This window comes from Oryctolagus cuniculus, chromosome 13, assembly GCF_051225735.1.
Source record: "Oryctolagus cuniculus isolate XC-2025 breed Fujian yellow rabbit chromosome 13, ASM5122573v1, whole genome shotgun sequence".
Lineage (NCBI taxonomy): Eukaryota > Metazoa > Chordata > Mammalia > Lagomorpha > Leporidae > Oryctolagus > Oryctolagus cuniculus.
The window spans coordinates 41,191,989-41,213,029 of NC_142879.1; the positions used below are offsets into that span (position 1 = coordinate 41,191,989).

Sequence of the window (21,041 nt, forward strand, 5' to 3'; positions counted from 1 at the left end):
GGAAGAGATGTATAATTTGGGGCATGCTCGGGCTGACTTGCCCCAATTGGTAGAGTTGGAAACATACCAGGGGATTCCAATTCAATCCCATCAAGGTGGCATGTACCAATGCCATCTCACTAGTCCAAGTGATCAATTTCAGTACACAATTGATCATAATGAAAGGACTAAGAGTCAAAGGGAGCAGATAAACAAGTCTAGTACCTGCTAACACTAACCGATAGAATAAATAAAGGGGAGAGTGATCCAACATGGGAAGTGAGATACTCAGCAGACTCATAGAATGGTGGATGTCCTAAATAGCACTCTGGCCTCAGAATCAGCCCTAAAGGCACTCGGATCTGGCTGAAAAGCCCATGAGAGTATTTCAGGCATGGAAAGCCAAGACACTCTGGCAAAAGATCTCTGTGAGTGAGATCCCAGTGGAAAGAACAGGTCTTCAAAGAAGGAGGTACCTTTCTCTGAAGGGAGGAGAGAACCTCCACTTTGACTATGACCTTGTCTAAACAAGATAAGAGTCGGAGAACTCAAGGGGCTTCCATAGCCTTGGAAACTCATGACTGGTGCATAGGGAGATTACTGATGCCATAGACAGGAGTGTCAATTGGTAAAGTCAACAACAGGAGTCACTGTGCACTTACTCCTCATGTAGGATCTCTGTCCTTAATGTGCTGTACACTGAGGCTTAATGCTATAACGAGTACCCAAACAGTATATTTCACTTTGTGTTTCTATGGGGGTGCAAACTGTTGAAATCTTTACTTAATGTATACTAAACTGATCTTCTGTAAAAAAAAAAAAAAAAAGAAATTATCAATTCCCAACTTGACTCTCACTGGGATTAAACATGACAATAGGTCTGATCTGATTTCATCATCATTTAAAAAAAATCATCTATTATTTTTCACTTTATGTTTCTGTGTGGGAGCAAACTGTTGAAATCCTTATTTAAGGTATACTAAGCTGATCTTCTGTATATTAAGATAATCGAAAATGAATCTTGATGTGAATGGAAGGGGAGAGGGAGTGGGAAAGGGGAGGGTTGTGGGTGGGAGGGACGGTATGGGTGGGGGGAAGCCATTGTAACCCATGAGTCGTACTTTGGAAATTTATATTCATTAAATAAAAGATAAAAAAAAATAAAAAAATAAAAAAAAATGAAAAAAAAAAAGAAATCCTTACTTAATGTATACTAAGCTGATCTTCTGTATATTAAGATAATCGAAAATGAATCTTGATGTGAATGGAAGGGGAGAGGGAGTGGGAAAGGGGAGGGTTGTGGGTGGGAGGGACGGTATGGGGGGAAGCCATTGTAATCCATAAGTCATACTTTGGAAATTTATATTCATTAAATAAAAGAAAAAAAAAAGAAATGAGGTCTATACTAACAATGATGAACTTAAGTATAAGGATTTAACTTCACAAGACTAGAGCCATTTTGGACATAACTGCCATCTTGTGTAACCCTGAGAGTCATACCAAACCTGATGGGATAAGCCAAGTCATAAAGATAACCTGCAAGGGGACAGGGGAACACAGACATTGGTGTACATTCAATAAAACTTCATAGAAACAATAAGGTTCTTTCTCTTACACTTGGAGACATCATTCTGTTCTCTTCTGGCTTGCCACGCTGCTGCCAGTCCTACAGCGCTTCCTTCAAAGCTACTATTCCATGCCTATCTTCTCATCCCCTGGCCACTTTTAATACTTTGCCTTTGTCTTTGTTTTGCAGTTTCAGTATAATGAATCGATTTGCAAATTTCTTTGTAATCTATTCTGCTGGGACTTTGCTGAGTGTGTTTTATCTTTGGATTAGTGTTACAAATCAGTTCTGGGAAAATAAATCTATGCCATTACATCTAGGAGAGTGCCTCTGCCCAGTCCTTCTCTCTGGTATTCCAATCAAACAAATGCTTCTACTGGTTTTCCCTTGAGGAAGGAGTCTAAATACCAGATCTTTGGGTATTTACTCTGTCTCCTTTCTGAATATCTGAAGCTTATAAAATAGTGGTTAAGTGGTTAAAATCCCTCTTAAGATTTAAAAGGATATAACTCTATAAATATCTAGAAAGCTAAGATATCCCAACCTTCAAAACAAATAGCTACTGTCCCCTCTCCCGCCCCAATTTCCCAATATGTATTGAGAGTGTTTTCTGTTTATTTGCCTGCAGGATTGCACAGTTGCTAGAAGTTAAAAATGTTGCTTCTTTGTCTTTATGACTATTAGCCAAAGTTCCACTAATGGAAGCACTTATTGGAAATCTAAAAGGAATTGATGCAGGTGACTCCTTATCTCAGGTTACATCAGTTAAGTTGCTTCTAATACATTATTATTTGTTCTCCTCCTCCTCCTCCTCCTCCTCCCCCCCTTATCCTTCCTCCTGTTCTTCCTCCTCTTCTTCCTCTTCTGCAGTGGTTGGAACCATAAAAAGTCAGCAGATTTAAGTAGAAATTTGGTCACTCTACACACAAGGCAAACTAGAAGTCTTACCTCCAAAGAGGAATTGAATTCAGCGTTGGAGCAGTAAATTACTGCATTGTGTGAACTCCTGACAGCATGGAGAGAAGAGAGCAAGCTGGGAGAACCAGGTAGGCCACTCTGTGTAAGCTGGCTCTTCCCCCACTCCAGGAACTCCGATACCCTGATTTTATAAGATGACCTTTTTAGATCGAAGGAGGCTTCTCATAGAAGACAAATTTGATGGCATTACTGCTAACACCAGGCACACTGTAAGTGGTACCAACTATTCACTCTGTGAGATGGCACGGACTTTGTGGAGTTCTACAAGACAAAGCCCAAGTACTTGTCCTGGCTGAAGCTCTAGGAAAGTGGAGGCAAGAGTTCATTTACACACCAAAGTGGAAGGGCTTCCAGTTCCCCATTCTCCAAGCCAAAGCTTCTCAGCTATGTTCTCCATCTCTCACCACTCAGTGGCTGCCTGTGTGGGACGCTGAGAACACAGGAAAGGGCAAAGCAGGGAGGTGGCGTTGAGGTTGTATAGGATTTGTACTTTAATTCCTGATCTGGCACAACCTAGCTGAGTGACACGGTACTGTTCATTGTCAGCTTCATCAACTGTCAAATTGTAGATAACATCAGAAATCACTTTGTATATGAACATATGTTCTTTATAATTAACAAGCATTCATGTTAAAACACATCGAATTCAGTTTGAAGAACTTAATTATGTATTGTTAAATAATTTCATTTTTCTCTCTAGGAATAAAAGAGTTTTGAACTGCATATACCAAAATCCTAATGCAATTTTTAAACTGATTTGCTTTCCCTGGGCAGGAGGTGGCTCCACTTATTTTGCCAAATGGGGCCAAAAAATTCATGACTCACTGGAAGGTACGTTAATTTTCATCACCATCTAAGCAATTTATAAAGTCAGATGACTCAGGCCAGCATGTGGCACAATGGGTTAAGCTGTAGCCTATGACTCTAGCATCCCATATGGGAGCACTGGTTCAAGTTCCAGCTGCTCTACTTCTGATCCAGCTCCCTGCTAATGTGCCTGGGAAGGCAGTGGAAGATGCCAAGTACTCTGAGCTCCTGCCACTGACATAGGATACATACTTGGATGGAGTTCTTGACTCCTTGCTTTAGCCTGACCCAGCCTGGCTGCTGTAGCCACTTGAGAAGTGAGCCAGCAGATTCTGCCTCTCCCTTTCTCTCTCTGTTGCTCTGCCTTCCAAATCAATCAATCAATTTTTAGAGCAAATAAGGTCAGATTACATAAACATACAGGAATCTGAAGCATGGTAAACATTTCCCTAATTTATAGGTAATTTATAAGCATTCAAAATTTCACTCAAATAGGGTGATTTTTACATTTCTAAAGAAATTCTATTGCCTTTATTTGGTTATTATTGTTAGAACTAAGAGGATTTTTAAAAATTAAACATTTATTTATTTGAAAGGCAGTTACAGAGAGTCAGAGGCAGAGAGAGAAAGAGAGAGGTCTTCTATCTGCTGGTTCACTCCCATGTGGGTGCAGGGGCCCAAGCACTTGGGCCATCTTCTACTGCTTTCCCAGGCCACAGTAGAGAGCTGGATCAGAAATGGAGCAGTCAGGTTGTGAATTGGTGCCCATATGGGATGCCGGCACCACAGGCTGGGGCTTTAACCTGCTGAGCCTCAGCACCAAGCCCTGTTTTCTGTTTTTAGTTTTAAAATAAGATTCTGTGTATCTCCACTATTGCCTTATTAGTTGCAGTTCTTTTTTTTTAATAGTGCTTGACAATGCATCTTTAACTCCTCATAATCTATCTTTAAATCAAATCTTGAAGATAGCATTGTGGTGCAATGGGTTAGGCCACCACTTACTATCTGGGCATCCCATATGGGAAGGCCAGTTTGTGCCCCTGTTGCTCTGCTTCTCATCTGTCTTCCTGCTGATGCACCTGGGAAGGCAGTGGAAGATGTCGAGATTACTTGGGCTTTGGTCACTCATGTGGGAGACCAATATGGAGTTTCAGGCTCCTGGCTTCAGCCTAGCCCAGCCCTGGTTGTTATGGCCATTTATTTGGAGGTTGAACCAGCAGATGGAAAATTGATCTCCTCTCTCTCTCCCTCCCTCTCTCTCCCTCCCTCCCTTCCTCTCTCCTTCTCTCTCTCTTTCTCCCTATCTGCCTTTCAAATAAAATAAAATAAATCGTCTTTAAAAATTTCAAAATCTTACAATATCACACTTGTAGTTCCCTCCCATTCTTTTGCTACTGTTGTCATACTTTTTTTAAAAAAAGATTTATTTATTTGATAGGTAGAGTTACAGAAAGAGAAAAAGGTCTTCCATCCACTGGGTCACTCCCCAAATGGCCGTAACGGCTGGAGGTGGGCCGATCCAAAGTCAGGAACCAGCAGCTTCTGGATCTCCCATGTGGGTGCTGGGGCCTAAGGATTTGGGCCCTCCTCCACTGCCTTCCCAGGCCATAGCAGAGAGCTGGAGCAGAAGAGGATCAGCCACAACATGAACCGGTGCCCACACGGGATGCTGGCATTGCAGGTGGCAGCTTTACCCGCTATGCCACAGTGCCGGCCCCCATACACTTTACTTCTACAGCTCATTTGTATTATTTTTGCTTTGAATAGTTATACAATTTTTTAAATGAGAAAAACATACTTATCCACATTTCTATTAAGCTTTGGCATTTTCTTCCTTTGTGTAGTCTGAATTTGTGTTTGGAATCATTTTCCTTCAGCCTGAGGAAGCAATTTTTATAGTGCATGCATGCTAGCAGGCATATTCCCTCAACAGGCTACACTTGCCTATATTTTGCCTTCGCTTTTTAAAATTTTCTGTTTATTTTCAATGTAGGTGAAAGGCCGAGAGAAGAAGAATACAAATCTCCCATCTGCTGGTTAACTGCCCACAACTGCCCAGGCTGGACCAGGCCAAAACGGGGAGTCAGCAACTCAGTCTGTGTCTCCCACATGAGTGGTAGGGGCTTGACCACTTGAGTCATCACCTGCTGCCTCCCAGGCCATTTATGATCAGGGGGCTGGAATCGCGAGTGGCAGCAGCGCCAGAAGCCAGGCACCAATATGGAATGCAGGCATCCCGAGCGGTGGCTTAGCCACTACACCATATGTGTGCCTTGTGTCTCACCTTGCAAGATACACAGGCGTCTTCTGAACATACAATACACTCTACAGGTAATATTCCCTTGTTCTCTGACTTGAATTGTTTTTTATGAACAGTCAACAATAATTATTAATGTTATATACAATTGTCTGATTTTTAACTGTCACTACCTTTTTAAAAAATCTGATGTACCTTTATCAAGCTTGGAGTTCCTTTTACTTCTTAGATGCTTAGGTTTATAATTTTGTATTAAATTTCAAATTTTTCAGTCCATATGTCTTCAGATTTTCTTTCTGCTACTCTCCTTCCTCTGCTTCTTGGATTCTAATTAAATACATATTATATTGCTTGACATGGTTCCATAGGTCACTGAGCTTGGTTTTTCTTTTTTTTTTTTTTTAAGATTTTTAAATTTATTTGAAAGGCAGAGTTGGAGAGAGAGAGACAGACAGACAGATCTTCCATCAGCTGGCTCACTCCCCAAATGGCTGGAGCTGAGCTGATCTGAAGCCAGGACCTCCCACATGGGTGCAGGCACTGGAGCACTAGGGCCATCTTCCACTGCTTTCCTAGGCATAATAGCAGGGAGCTGATCAGAAGTGGAGCAGCCAGGACTTGAACTGGCGCCCATATGGGATGCTAACACCACAGGTAGTGGCATCACCCACCACGCCACAGTGCTGGCTCCACTTGTCTCATTTTTTAAGACCTTTTCCTCTGTGCTTCCATTTGAATCTACTGTCTGTTCTTCCTATGATCTTCCTTATTGGTGGAGTGTAGACTTGAATTTTTCTTTGCAGGATTATAAAACTAAAGAAAAGGCCACACCTCTTTTTGTGAATTTTCTTAATCTCTGCCTCACTTAAGGATGAATCCACAGAGAGCCATGCAGTCCAAGCGCGAATGTGAGCAATGGTGTGAGAGGGTGAATCCAGAGAACAAGGCGGCCCTAGAGGCATGGGTCAGGGAGACGGGCATCCGGCTGGTGCAGGTGAATGGGCAGAGGAAGTATGGCGGGCCACCCCCAGGCTGGGTGGGCTGCCCACCGCCGGCCGGGTCCGAGGTGTTTACAGGGCAGCTGCCCCAGGACGTGTTCGAGCACCAGCTGATTTTGTTCCAGAGCGTGGGCCACCTCTACGAATTCCGCCTAATGATGACCTTCAGGGGCCTGAACCGCGAGTTGTCCTACGCCTGCTACAGCTCACAGCGCGGCGCACAGGCCGCCATTGCCACGCTGCACAGCCACCCGCTGCGGCCTTCCTGCCCGCTGCTGGGGTGCCGCAGCACGGAGAAGTGCGAGCTGAGTGTGGACTGTTTGCCGCCGTGTCTGAGCCAACACGCGCTGCTGCTCGCGCTGCAGCCACTGGGCCCCGGCCTGCAAGAGGCGCTGCTGCTGCCCAGCCCCGGGCCGGGGCTCAGGCAGATCGCACTGCTCAAGTTCAGCTCGCACCGCGCTGCTGCTATGGCCAAAAAGGCCCTGGTGGAAGGGCAGTCCCGCCTCTGCGGAGAGCAGATGGCTGTGGAGTGGCTCAAGCCAGACCTGAGACAGCGACTGTGCCAGCAGCTTGTGGGTTCCTCATTGCGGTACCTTCAGCCTGAGGGCAACCGATTGGCCCTGGCCAGGGACAAGCTAGGGTCTCAAGGAGCTCAGGCTGCCCTGCAGCTGCTGTGCCAACGAATGAAACTGGGCAGCCCAGTATTCCTCACCAAGTGTTTGGGCAGGGGCCCTGCTGGCTGGCACCGCTTCAGGTACCAGGTGGTGATCCCTGGGCATCCAGTGCCCTTCAGTGGCCTCATCTGGGTTGTGCTACCCACAGGTGGGCAGGATGGGCATGAGACAGCCAAGGATGCCGTGTCTGCACAGCTGCTAGAGGCCCTGGGTGAGTCTGGGGCCAGCCTCCTGTGGTCTGCTGGGGCTGAGGCAGGTACCATAGTTAAGCAGTCATACACACACACACACACACACACACACCCCGTCCTCTCAACAGAGGCAGCCTACAACGGTTGGCAGAGCCTGTGTCAGTCCCCAGCCCAGCAGGCCTGGGCAGCCGACTAGCTGATTTAAGAAAGGGAAAGGCACCTTGGCCTGATAGCCTCCCTGTTGGGACATAGCCCAGTGTATCTAGGGCAGCTCAGGTTTGGCTTGAGTTACGCTGCTGGGCCTTGTCCTCTCCCCTCTGAGTCCCCACCTAACCCATGGTCTTCCCTTTGTGACACCCACCCTGCCCTTCCCTGCCACTCCTTCCTGCCCTCTGCACATGAATCTGTTCGATTTGACTTCTGTTTTTTTACTTGGGGGGACCGGCTGAACCAAAGGGTCAAATTCTGCCCTTCATCCCTAGCACCTGGCACTATGGTTTTGGTTAATGTATCGTTTCGACGTTTTCTATGATGGTTGTATTTATATTAAACCCAAATTAAAAAAAAAAAAAAAAAGAATGAGTCCAAAGCCTTGAAGGGAGAGACGCTGTACCTTTTCCTCCTGCCTAGAGTCCTGGCTGGACTTCCTGGCTGCCTCTGTAGCACTGTGTTCTGATTTTTGTCTCCTTGTGCCTTGAGAGGATGCAGAAAACGGCTAGCTGCTTGGTTTGCAGAAGTTGCCCTTCCCTGGAGCCTAGGACGCTTTACCTGCACCCAATTATTCACACGTCTCGGTAGAGGGAGGAGGCTGAGCAGGATCAGCTCCTTCTCCAGAGGTCTTCTCTTCAGGCTAGGCCCAGCTGCCGCCTCAGCTCCCTGACACCTCCAAACAGATTTACATCTTTGTGTCTAATGCACTCCGCTGTTTTTGCCAGGAGAGTGTTGGTCTATGACAAGCTACTTCTTGGTCACGTGTGGAAATCTAGGTATGTGAGTAGAGGGTACTGCATCAACGATAGGGTACCAACTCCCAGCCTTCAAATGTCAGTATTGTGACACACTTGCTTCATATTCTTTCTTACTCTTGACTAAGTAATGTCTCTAGGTCTTTTTTAAAGGATGTTTAAGGTTTTCAGAAAAATTGTGTAGTCAGTAGAGAATACTCATTTACTGCATACCCAGTCTCTTATCAGTGGCATCTTACACCACAGGGTATACACGTCACCACTAAGAAACCAAAATCGGTGCATTACTGATAACTGAACTCCACTGTTCACTTGGATTTCACTCGTTTTCCCCGACGCACTTTTGGTTTCATCTGAGTCTACATTACTTAGTGGTGAACCTCCTTAACCTTCTCAAGTCTGCGACAGTTTCTCAGACTTCCCTTGTTCCCTTGGAGTAGTTCAGGTCAGGTACTCTGTAAGACGCATCTCATTTGGATTTCCTGATGTTTTCATCCTGGCTAGACTGGGGTCCTGGGCTTCTGGGAAGAAGAGCCCAGGGTGAAGTGCCATTCTCAACATTTTATATCTGGGTCAATATGGCCTATCAATATGATAACCTTGATCACCGGGCCAAGGTAGGGCCAAATGTCTCCACTGCAGAGTTGCCTTTTCCCTGTGTCTTTCCCACACCCTTTGGAATCAAGTCATTCCACAGAGAGGAGGTTAAGATCCATCTCCTTAAGCCTGGAATAGTCATAAATTATTTGGAGTTCTGCTTCAGGTGTTTTCACAAACAAAGCAAAACAAATTCATTTGAAGGTCCTAATGTGTCTAATTTCATTCTTTTATTTCCAGTTAGGTAATTTTTATGAGGCATCTTCAAAAAGTTCATGGAGAATACCTATCATGAAAAAACTATGAATGGATTTCAAATTTTGGTAGCAAATAAGCTTACTTTTCATTTCATATTTCTATGAATTATTTGATGTATGCTTGTTCAATACAAGGTGTGTACTTTTCAGGTTAAATATTGAAAGAAATGGGAGATGAAACTTATCTAAAATTATATTTACTAGCTCTGATAGGCTAGAAGTCACCTTGTAAAATTATGTATTGACTTGTAGCCTTTTTTTTTTTTTTTTTTTTTTTGAGAGGGAGAGAGACAGAAATGGATAGAGTTTTCATCCTCTCATTTACTCCTTACATGCCCACAAGGTTCCGGGCTGGGCCTGGGGCTAAAGACGGGAGCCAAGAATGCAATCCAGGTCCCCCACAAAGGTGGCAATTACTTGAGCCATTACGGCTGCCTCCCAGAATCTGCAATAGTAGGAAGCAGGAGCCAGGAGCCAGGAGCCAGGAGCCAGCGCCAGGTATTGAACCCATGGACTCTGACGTGGGATATGGGCATCTTAACCACTAGGCTAAATAAGCATCCACCCTGTCGCTTAGTTTTACTTTCTTCAAAGTCAGTCGAACATTTGCTAAGTGCTCGATTCCCAACCCCTCTTCCAGTGCCCCTCTGGCAGTTCTAATAGTTCAGCTCCAGTTGCAATGGCAGCCACCTTCCTGTTATGACTTATCTGAAAATCAGTTCTAGGAACTTAAACTACAGCAAAGTATGCTGATGTGTACGTACAAAGCACTTCACTGCAGCATTGTTTTAGGGACCAAAAAAAAAAAAAATCCCTGCAGCAAGCAATAACCAAAACCAAAAACCAAACCAAACCAAAACAAAACAAAACAAAAAAAGACACTCTGGGAATATAATATCCACTAATGTAAAATTAGTTAAATAAATTATGGGACATAGCTACAGTTAGATATGATGCCACTGTTAAAAAGAATGATTTAAAAAAATCAAAGGATGATTAGTGTCTATATGTACAGATATAGAGCAACACCTGTTATATAATTATGTAGGGAAAAACAAAACCAGTTGTAGAATGATGTTATGGTCTACTGTCATTTGTGTAAAAATTTAAAAGGATTATACTCACATATAGAAATTCATGAATTGGAAGAATACACCAAGACAGAATGATGTAGAAGATACAGAGACATAGGAGACGACATAAAACTGACGACCGTGGTTTCCTTCGTGGTTAGGATCTAGGATGGGCGAGGTATGATGTTTCACCTTCAGTTTCACCCATTTTCTTCCTTGTCATGCGCATGTCTCATGTGGAAATGGAAACAGAAGTTTTCTGTACTCCACTCTGAGGAAGTAATGAAGACAGAATTTCTCCAGGCCCCACCACAAGGCAGAGATGTTTGAAACTGAATCACTATTACTGTGTTGGTAGTGAAGGCTGAGCTGACTGAGCTTACCCACTAGTGTCACACAGACACTCAGGTACAACTGTCAGCATCACCTTTTCGTGTTTTTAAAAAGCTTTTATTCACCTATTGGATGTTTAAGAGAGATTTATTTATTTATCTGAAAGGCAGAGTGAGAGCGGGGAGGAAACAGACAGATCTTCCACTTGATGGTTCACTCTGCAGCTGGCCACCAGTGGCTGGGCAGGACTCAGACGAGGTCTCCCACATGGATGGCAGGGACCTGACTGTTCGAGCCATCACCTGCTGCCTCCCATGATCGCATTAGGAAGAAGCTGAGTTAGGGAGAAGAGCCAGCACCAGGTCACAGGTACCCTAAATTGTGATGCAGGCACCCTAACCAGCAGCTTAACTGCTAGGCCAAACACCCAACTCCCAACATTACTTGTTACAGCAGCCTCCACAATCTACTCACCCCTAAGGAAGCGTGTTCTTTAATTCCAGGCTTTTTTCCCCATCTTTCACATTCAGGGATGATTATCATAAGTACTTTCTAAGAAATTTTAGTTTTTCTTTTTCTATTTAAGTAGAATTGATATTATGGAGAATTATAAGTAGCATTATTATGTCCTTTGAACACTTATAAAATATTTCCTATGAAATAATCTGGGTTTGTGTTATGTTTAAATTTTCTATTTTTACTGGAATTAATTTTGGTGAAATATATCTTTTAAAGATATAAGGATGCTTCAAAAAGTTTGTGGAAAATAGAATTAAGGTGATGTGAGCAAAGAGATACTGCTCTCCCCTGTTTATAGCAGCTGTGCTCACAATAGCCAAAATATGGAGTTAACCATGGTGTTCATCATCAGATGAATAGAGTAAGTATGCATATATACATACACACACACACTGGACTAGTATTCAGCTATAAAAAAATAATAAAATTCTACCATTTGCAGCAGAATAGTTGGAACTGAAGGACATTATGTTAACTGAAATAAGCCAGATACAGAAAGACAAATATTACATGTTCTCCCTTATATGCGGAAGATAAAATTGAAGGAAAGAGAAAGAGAGAAAGACGAGGCTGGGGGGGGGGTTGAGAAGGGAGGGAGAGAAAGCAGGCCAAGTGGGGTAGGTATTTCATTAAGATACCACTTGGGATGCCCACATCCCATATCAGAGTGCCTTGGTTCAAGTCCTGGCTCTGCTCCTGATTCCAGCTTCCTGCCAATGCAAACCTTGAGAGGCAGCAGTCATGGCTCAAGTTATTAGACCCCTGCCCCCACACAAGAGACCATGACTGACTTCTAGGAATCTTGCTTCTCAGATTGACCCAGCCCTAGCTGTTGAAAGCATCTGAAGACAGAACCAGCAGATGGAAGATATTTATTATTTTTTTTCTCTCTCTCTGCCTTTCAAATAAAATGAAAATACATGTAATTTATTTTTTTAATATTTATTTACTTGAAAATCAGAGTTACACACAGAGAGAAAGAGAGGCAGAGAGAGAGAGGAAGGTCTTCCATCCGCTGGTTCACTCCCCAGATGGCTGCAATGGCTGGAGCTGCGCAGATCCGAAGCTAGGAGCCAGGAGCTTCTTCCCAGTCTCCCACATGGGTGCAGGGGCCCAAGGACTTGGGCCATCTTCTACTGCCCCCCCCCCAGGCCATAGCAGAGAGCTGGATGGGAAGTGGAGCAGCTGGGACCCAAGCTGGCGTCCATATGGGATACTGGCAGTGCAGGAGTGGGCTTGACCCACTACGTCACAGCGCTGGCCCCCATACAATTTATTTTTAAAATATTTAAAAAAGAAGAGACTGCTGCATTATTGGGTGAATGAAATTTGTAACTGTTCTATGTTCATTGGGAATCATGGTCTTTAGCACTATAAAGTGCCCTTGATCTTGCTGGATGTTTTTGTCTCCAATTCTACCCATCAGAAATTACAATACAACCCCTGATATGTTTTTCTGCCTATTCTATTTCCTGGTGTATCTTTTCAATCTTTTTCACTTTGTTTTGGGTGTGTCTCTATAGACAGGAAAGAATTTGATTTTGCTTTGTGCAGCAATCTAAAACTCTTTATTTGAATAGGTGAATTAAGTCCACTTACATGTATTAAGATGAATTTGAGTGGTCTCGCTTTCATTATATTTTTATGTTTTTTTCTAGTGTTTTTGTTTTTTGTTAGCTTTCTTGAGGGTCTCCTTTTATTCCTATCCTAGGACCTTTTCTGCCTTCTATAGATATGCTTTTGTAACTTTTCCTTTCTTTATTTTGCTTTCCTTTTTCTAGCTTTTCAACTTCTATCCTCTGCATCCTTTTAAATACTTTGTATCTATTATATCCTCAGAAATTTTACTTTCCTCATTTATGAAACATTTCTTTTAGTCAATTTCCTCACAGTATTCTGTGCAACTATTTCTTTCTTTTTTTCCAACTTTTATTTAATGAGTATAAATTTCCAAAGTACAACTTTTGTATTATAGCGGCTTTTCCCCCCTGTAACCTCCCTCCCACCCGCAACCATCCCATCTCCCACTCCCTCTCCCATCCCATTCTTCATCAAGATTCATTTACAATTATCTTTATATACAGAAGATCAACTTAGCATATACTAAGCAAAGATTTCAACAGACTGCACCTTCACAGACACACAAAGTATAGAGTACTGTTTGAGTAAGTAGTTTTACCATTAATTTGCATAGTACAACATATTAAGGACAGAGATGCCACATGGGGAGTAGGTGCACAGTGATTCCTGTTGTTGATTTAACAATTTATTAATTATTTATGACATCAGTAATCATCCGAGGCTCTTGTCATGAGTTGCCAAGGCTATGGAAGCCTCTTGAGTTCACAAATTCTGATCTTATTTAGACAAGGCCATAGTCAAAGTGAAAGTTCTCTCCTCTCTTCAGAGAAAGGTACCTCCTTCTTTGATGGCAACTATTTCTATTCAGAATTTTAAATTTCTAAGTTTATAGTGCCTTTTATTTCTGCAGTGTCATGTTTATGTTGGAGTACTGTGCTATTTCCTTCTTTTGTGCCTGTATTTTAAAAGTTTGTTTATTTTTATTTATTGGAAAGGGAGTGAGAGAGAGATTGACTGGTTCACTCACACAAACGTCCCCCAACAGCCAGGGCTGGTCCAGGCTGAAGCCAGCAGCCAGAAACTCCACCCAGGTCTCCCATGTGGGTGGCAGAGACCAGGTACTTGAGCCATCATCTTCTGCCTCCCAGGGTGCCCATAAGCAGGAAGGCTAGACTGGATCCCAGGCACTCAGAATAGGATGCAGATGCCCCATGCACTGGTGATCCTACTGACTACAACACATGCCCCTCCTGCTTTGCTTTTGTTTTTTAATGAGTATTTTCTTTAGCTAAAAATTTTTCATTTCTATGTTCAGCAATCTGTGTGTTAGGTTTATGATGAAAGGTGTTGGATTTTTCTGACCAGCAATAATAGCTCAGTCTACTGGGGCTGAGCTGCTTACTTAGTGCCCTCTTCTGTTGATATAATGAAGTGTAGTTTTTAAAAATAGGTAAGTGGTACCTGTGTGTGTGTGTGTGTGTATCTGAATTCCGATTCTTTGCTATTTTCCTGTTTCTGTAGAATTCTTATCTTCAGCTCCATCCTTCTTTATTTTGCCACCAGGTATCCAAGAGACATTTTTCTTCTCCAAGGTGACTGGCTCGCTCACCTGGAAATTCTGCCTCTCACACACACCCTTCTGCTCCCTCAAGGTGGCCACCACTCCGATACCAGATCTCCAACAAAATCATTCATTCTTTGCAAGAGAGCCCTGGAATTCTTATAAAAATTATTTAGACATTAATGGAATTATTTTATATGAGGCTCTAAGTCAACGGATGAAGGTTCAATACAATAAAGGCTACTAGTCTGAACCATTTTTAAAACAAGTGGTATTTAAACGTGTATAAATAACACCACCACCTTGACCATGTCCACTGTCCTCCTTAGTGAATAAAAGTGTATCAGCAGAGTTGGTGACTCCATGTGGCCATCTCCCCCAATCATTCTCCCTCCACTTTTGATCTCTCCAGATATCAACCAAGCTACAGCATTATTTCACAATCCAACTTTATTATGTATAGATGTTTATAATGCTATATATATATAGATGCTTCCTATCATAAACATTCTTTTGAAACCTGTTTCCTCTATTTTTTGTTGCATGGATATGTCTATCTCTATTCCTCAATTTTTAACTCTCATATACTATTTTTTTTTCTGTCTCGGCGCCCCGCTGAGCTGCCTGTATTCATCTGTGCTGGGCCCTGGCCTCACACAAACTCCATGAAGTCATCCGCGGAGGAGAGGAGGCACTTGCACTGGCCTGTCTTGTAGCGGGGCACCGGCTCAGCTGGGGCCTGGGCTGGGGCCTTGGTGTGGGCGGGCAGGTGTGTGCGTGTGCAGCACCAGCAGGCTGGAGTTGGAGTACTGGGCCACCTCACAGATCTGCTGGCGAAGCCGCTTGATGTGCCACAGGCGAGCGATCCACTTGGAGGGGTAGATATCAGTGGGGTTGGAGCGGCTGTGGTGCACGTTCGCATGCAGGGCCATCTGGTGGGCCACGAACAGGAGGCTGCGGTCAGATATGATCTTGGCCATGCTGGTGTCCACCAGGCCTTCCATGTCTTTCCTGCACTGCAAGGATACAAGGTTGCACTTGTAGTCCAATGGCATGATGATCACATGCACAAATTTGAACTGGCCTCTGATGGTGCCCAGTTTGAAGTCCTTTCTTTTTTGGCGTTGGTGGCCGTGGCTCTGCTCTTGAAGGTATCCTTCTCCACCCTGTCTGCCCGCTGGCCCCTGTGCGATGGGGCAGAATCGGAGATGGTGTATCCTTGGGGCCCGAGGCCACCAGGTGAGCCGGAGGCCAGGGCACCCTCGGGCTGCGCTGGGCCCAGGCCCTGGGTCTCCTTGTCAGTGGCTGCCCAGGCAGCACCGTCTCCATCCAGAAGCCCCGACTGTGACAGGGTTGAGTTCTGACCCTGGCGTGCACTTGAGACAGACAAAGGAGGCACCAGCCAAGCTGAAGTCCCAGGCTGGGCAGCAGGTGTCCCGTGGGTCCCGGGACCACGTCCGTTCCATGTCAGGAGGCCACGGCCTTCGGGTTGGTGCCCTGGACCCACCGACCTCCCAATTCCCAGGCAGCTCGTCTTCTCCGGGAACACAGGCTGCACCGGCTGCAAAGCCTGACAGGGCCTCAGCAGGCACCCAGGGTCCAGCGCAGGAGAGGACGAACCTGGCAGCCTACATGCCCCTGCTGACCCAGGGCTGGGCTGACATCTTGGTCCACAGGCCCACAGGGAACACGAGCTGGCTGATGAGCCTGGAGAACCCGCTGAGCCCCTTCTCATCCGGCATCAACAACATGCACCTGCAGGAGCTGTCCAATGCCCTCATGGATGGCTGCAGAGCGCTTCAAGGAGCATCGCCACACCGCCCTGTACAAGTCGCTATCCGTGCCGGCCACCAGCACAGCCAAGCCCCCTCTTCTCCCTCGCTCTAACACAGGTGGGCGAGGACCCCTGCTCCAGGGTCTCCCACACGGTCTGCCTGGGAGGACGCCATGCTGTGGCCCTGACATTTGGAAACTGGCTCTCATCCTCTCCCATAGCGGCAGCTGCCCACTGGGGGGCGCCAGGGGTGGCCTTTGGTGCTGGCCACCAAATGCCGTGGGTCCCGCTTGGGTTTCGATTGGGATGCCGAAGCCTGCCTATCGGCCGCCCAGCCCTAGAACCAGCGTGGAGCCTCCTGGGAGGCCCAGGATGCTTGTGAGGAATGGGGAGGTCCTGCCTCCCCCGAGGTCCGAGCCAGGAGCCAACCCGCCGCCCCGGACGCCGCTGGCCCCCTCTCTCCTCTCCAGGATCGGGTGGCGCCCTCTGCTGGGCTGCGCGGGTTCCTGCTGAGCCGGCTGAGTGCGGACTTTGCCTTGCAGTGGCCTCTCTCCTCCCTGTGCCCGTCCAGTTGCCAAGGGAAGCTGCACAGGAGCATTTCCTGGGCAGGTATTCGTGCGTCTCAGGAATGCGGTGCTTGCTGCGAGCCCCCTCTGCCCTGGGGCCGGCCCTGACCCACACAGGGACCTGGCCCCTGCTTTGCCAGCCCCAGCCCCCTTGACACGTGGCCCTCCGTGGCTGAGCTCTGAGCTCCATTCGCGAGCCTTCTTAAGGCCTTAAGGACTTGGGGTGGCCCCCAGTCTTTGGTGACACCAGCCACGCTGCAGATGCTGATGGGTGGCAGCTGCCTTTGCCTCGCTCCCCACCCGTATTCTGTGAACCCCACTCTGGGCTGCATCCACCCTGTCCGCAGGGGCAGGGCGCGGGCTGCCCACCTCGGTTGCCACTTCTCCCCCCGCGCCCCTGATGCTGGCATGAACACACTGCTTTGGGACATTGTGCCCCCTCTTGCGTGCCAGGCTGTGGCCTGGCTTGGATTTGGAGGCGAGCTCCACTATCAGGAATGGGTCCCAAGCCTGTGTGCACGTACAGGGGACCCCTTCGGCATTTGCATGGTGCCCGAGGGCCAGTGCCCTGCTCTGCCTGGGCTGAGGCCTCAGGTGGGGTTCCTTTCTCGTGGAGGCACGGCAGCAGCTTCTGCTGGGCCCTGGGTGGGCGGGGCCGGCAGCCCTGGCCCCAGAGCCCATGCAGCAGTGACCTGTGCTGGGATTGCCCTGGCCCACAGTGGCCTCTGGGAGGGAGAGGATGGCGCGCTCGAGACCACGTGTGCTCCAGGCTCAGCCTGGCCCCCAGCAGCCCCGTGTGCTCCCCCCAGGCAGTGGTGCTGGAGGAGGGCAGTGCAGGCGAGGCCCCCGTGCCGGTAGAGCCCCCAGAGCTGGAGGATCAGGGGCACTGCAGGCGTGCCAATGCCTACAGCAGGGTGAGTGAGGAGGCGGCAGGGCCTCTACCCCACGTCTCCCAGCAGGGCCCCAGCTTGCTCTGTGCACTCGGTATCTGTCCCCTCTGCTCTGAGAAGTGGCATTCCACATGGGCAGCCTGGGGTCCTCGGCACCCTTCTGGGGATCGCCAGGTGTCCATGGATCGGTGTGGGGCTCTGACCTGGAGTTGGGTGCCCAGCGAGGGAGGGGGCTGTGGCGGGGGTGGGGGCACTGCTGGCCTGACCAGGGATCTCCCTGGGGTGGTCCCTTCCAGTCATCCTCAGCATCTAGCCAGGAGAAGTTCCACGCAGAGGATCTGGCTGCTGGGGGCGTCCCCATCGAGCAGGCCATGTCCTCTGCGGGTGGCCAGCCCTTGGTGGACCTGTCCTTCCAGCCCTCACAACCCCTGAGCAAGTCTAGTTCCTGCCCTGAGCTGCAGACCCTGCAGGAAATCCTCCAGGACCCCGGGGACAAGGCGGATGTGGGCCGGCTGTTATATTCTATTGTGTGATTATAATAATTTACATATCTACTCTCCCCTTTATGGGCATTAAAGTAATTTCCACTTTTTGCTACCATACACAGTACTTCTGTGAGAAGTCTTACATATTTTTCTTGCATGCACATGCAGCAGAGTGTACATCTAGAAGTATCTAAGTGGCAGGATATGAACATCCGCAAGTATGTGAAATATTGCCAGAGTGCTCCCCAAAGAAATGACAACAATTTCTACTATCAAAGCAGTGTCTGACAATTCTGATGGCTCTATACCTTTGACAATACCATCCTAATATTCCACCACTCTGTGAATGAAATTATTCTTATCTTAAATTTAATAATCCTTATAAGTGAAATTTGGTATCTCTAAGATACGAATTAGCTATGTTTTCTTTCTGCTGAATTAGTATCATGTTCACTTTTTTATTTGATTGCTTATTTTTTTTACTGACATGTAGAAATTCCTTATATATTCTAGATTCTACCTTTATTGTGTTTTGTGGGTTGAATTTTAAATTTTGATATAGCCAACTTTATCACTCAAAATTTGGGCTTTTCATAGCTTGCTATAAAAGGTAAACCATTACCTTAAGTTAAAAAGTTATTGGCCTGTCGTCTTCTCTCAATCCTAAAATATTTTTTCATATTTAAGCTAGAGTTGACTTTTATATATGGGGTGAGCCAGGTACTCAATGTTATTTACTCCTCATGAAGTGTCAAGTGACTGGGCAGCACGCACTGAGAGGTCTACACATTCCCCACTGATCGTAAATGCCAGCTGTTATAATGGGAGCTTTCATGCTCATGGGGTCTGTTTCTGGGCTCTCTATTCTCTTCCATTGGTCTACATGTCAATACCACATCATAACAGAATGGCAGTCTCAGGGTAATTGTAACCCCTCTGGAAGTCCATGACTCAGCACATGTGTGGATACATTTCTGGAGTCTCCATTCTACTAATCTGCAATGTCTACTTTTCACTCCAATAGTGCACTGCCTTGATAATACCTTCCTTCCATCTTCTTTTTTTCTTTTTGACTGAGTGTTTACTCATTTACTTACTTATTTGAAAGGCAGAGTTACAGAGAGGGAGGGCAAGGGAGGGAAGGAGTGAGGGGGAGAGAGAGAGACAAAGATCCTCCCTCCACTGGTTCACAGCCCAAATGGCCACAAAGGCCAGGACTGGCCCAGGCCAAAGCCAGGAGCCAAGAACTGCATCCCTGTGTCCTATTCCATGTGTGGCAGGGGCTCATGTACTTGGGCCATCCTCTGCTGTCTTCCCTAGTGCATTAGAAGAAACTGGATCAGAAGTGGAGCAGCTGGGACTCGAATCAGGACTCATGCAGGATATCAGTACTGCAGATGGCAACTCAACCCTCTGCACCACAATGCAGGCCCCGGGACTCATTTTTTTTTTTTTTAAACTCTCATTTTACTTCTGCCTTTGGGTTCTTAGCTATAGATCACTGTTCTATTTTTAGGTGTTTAGGAACTTTAGCTTATCACAGTCTACATCCAACTTACATTATACCATGTCATTAAAAGCCTGCAATAGCTGAGCCTGGACCAGGCTGGAGGCAGCAGCTGGGACTCAATCCAGATATCCGATCCGGGGGGTCAGGGACCCAGCTACCTGAGCCACCACCTGCTGTCTCCCAGGGTGCGCATCACCAGGAAGCTGGAGATGAACGCAGAGCTGAGGTAAGAACTCAGACACTGCAAAATGGGCGGCGGGGCTCCCACTGCAATCTCCCTTCGTTTTTATGAGAAAATCTTGCAAGAGTTCTACTCCAATCCTTCCTCTGGCACTTACGCAAAGGTAACAAACCGTCCTACCTGCTATTTTGCATAGAATAGTCATTTTTCTTTTAGTGATTTTAAAATGAGAAAAAGTCTTTTATATTTCCTTACATGATTAACTTTGAGTAGATTCAAATTTCTACCTGATATTATTTTATTCTGCCTGAAGAAGTTCTTTTAATATTTAATTCAGTGTAAGTCTGCTGGCACTGAATTTTCTTGGGCTCTGTGTATATAAAAGTACTTAACTAGTTCTCATTTTTGGAAGACTGTCACAAGATACAGAAATCTGGATTGAGTGGAGGGGTGGGCGTTTGGCCCAGCAATCACAACACTGGTTGGGATGCTTGCATCCCATGTCCAGGTGCCCGGGTTCAAGGCTCAGCTCTGCTTTCAATTCCAGCTTCCTGCTGATGTGCACCTGGGATACAGCAAGGGATGGCTCAAGTAATTGGGTTCCTGTCCTCCGTGTGGGAGACCTGGATTGAATTCTCAGCTCCCAGCTTTGGCCTGGCCCAGACTCAGCCATTGTGGGCATGTGGGGAACGTATCAGTAGATGGGAATAGAAGTGCCCCCTCCCACTCAAACAAATAAAACTTTATATTAAAGGGACTGGCACTGTAGTATAGCAGGATCAGCTGCCACTTGTGAAGCTGGCAACCCATACTGGAATGCCAGTGCAAGGCCCAGCTCCTACGCTTCCAATCCAACTTACTGCCAATGCACCTGGGGGAGCAGCAGAAGTTGGTCCAAGTGCTTGGACTCCTTCTACCCATGTGGGAGACCCAGATGGAGGCCCTGGCCCAGCCCTGGCCACTGTGCCCATTTGGGGAGTGAACCAGCAGATGGAAGATTTCTCTCTCTTCTCTCACTCTCCCCTCATCTCTTTGCCTTTCTTATAAAAATTTTTTTCAAGAATGTATTGGAACTTTTCTCTGCAAGCTATTATTTGATCAGATTGCTCTTGATTCTGAAGAGGCTTATGTCATTTATGTATTCATCAGATGACCTATAATGTCTTCTGTTAGGCACCCTAGAAGGTTACCAACCCAGGTATTTTTGAGGTATTTTGAGGTATTATGTTAAACTTCATTTTCCTCAGACCACATGGTAAAATAAATAAACTTTAAATCTGCATGAATTCAACCCCTTG

The 21,041-nt window shown here is 46.2% G+C and overlaps 1 protein-coding gene and 1 pseudogene across 1 annotated transcript in view; both read left to right on the top strand.

Annotated features, from left to right (window-relative positions):
- Positions 1 to 2,560: 2,560 nt before the first annotated feature.
- The window catches only part of LOC149122564 (S-acyl fatty acid synthase thioesterase, medium chain-like), a 33,682-nt gene continuing 15,201 nt past the window's right edge, over positions 2,561 to 21,041 (top strand). Inside the window, exons 1-2 of the mRNA XM_089311252.1 lie at positions 2,561 to 2,592; positions 3,147 to 3,355. Coding sequence (XP_089167378.1) covers positions 2,561 to 2,592; positions 3,147 to 3,355 — 241 coding nt within the window. The remainder of the gene's footprint in view (positions 2,593 to 3,146; positions 3,356 to 21,041) is intronic.
- On the top strand, positions 6,477 to 7,647 carry LOC127483440 (dead end protein homolog 1 pseudogene; annotated as a pseudogene).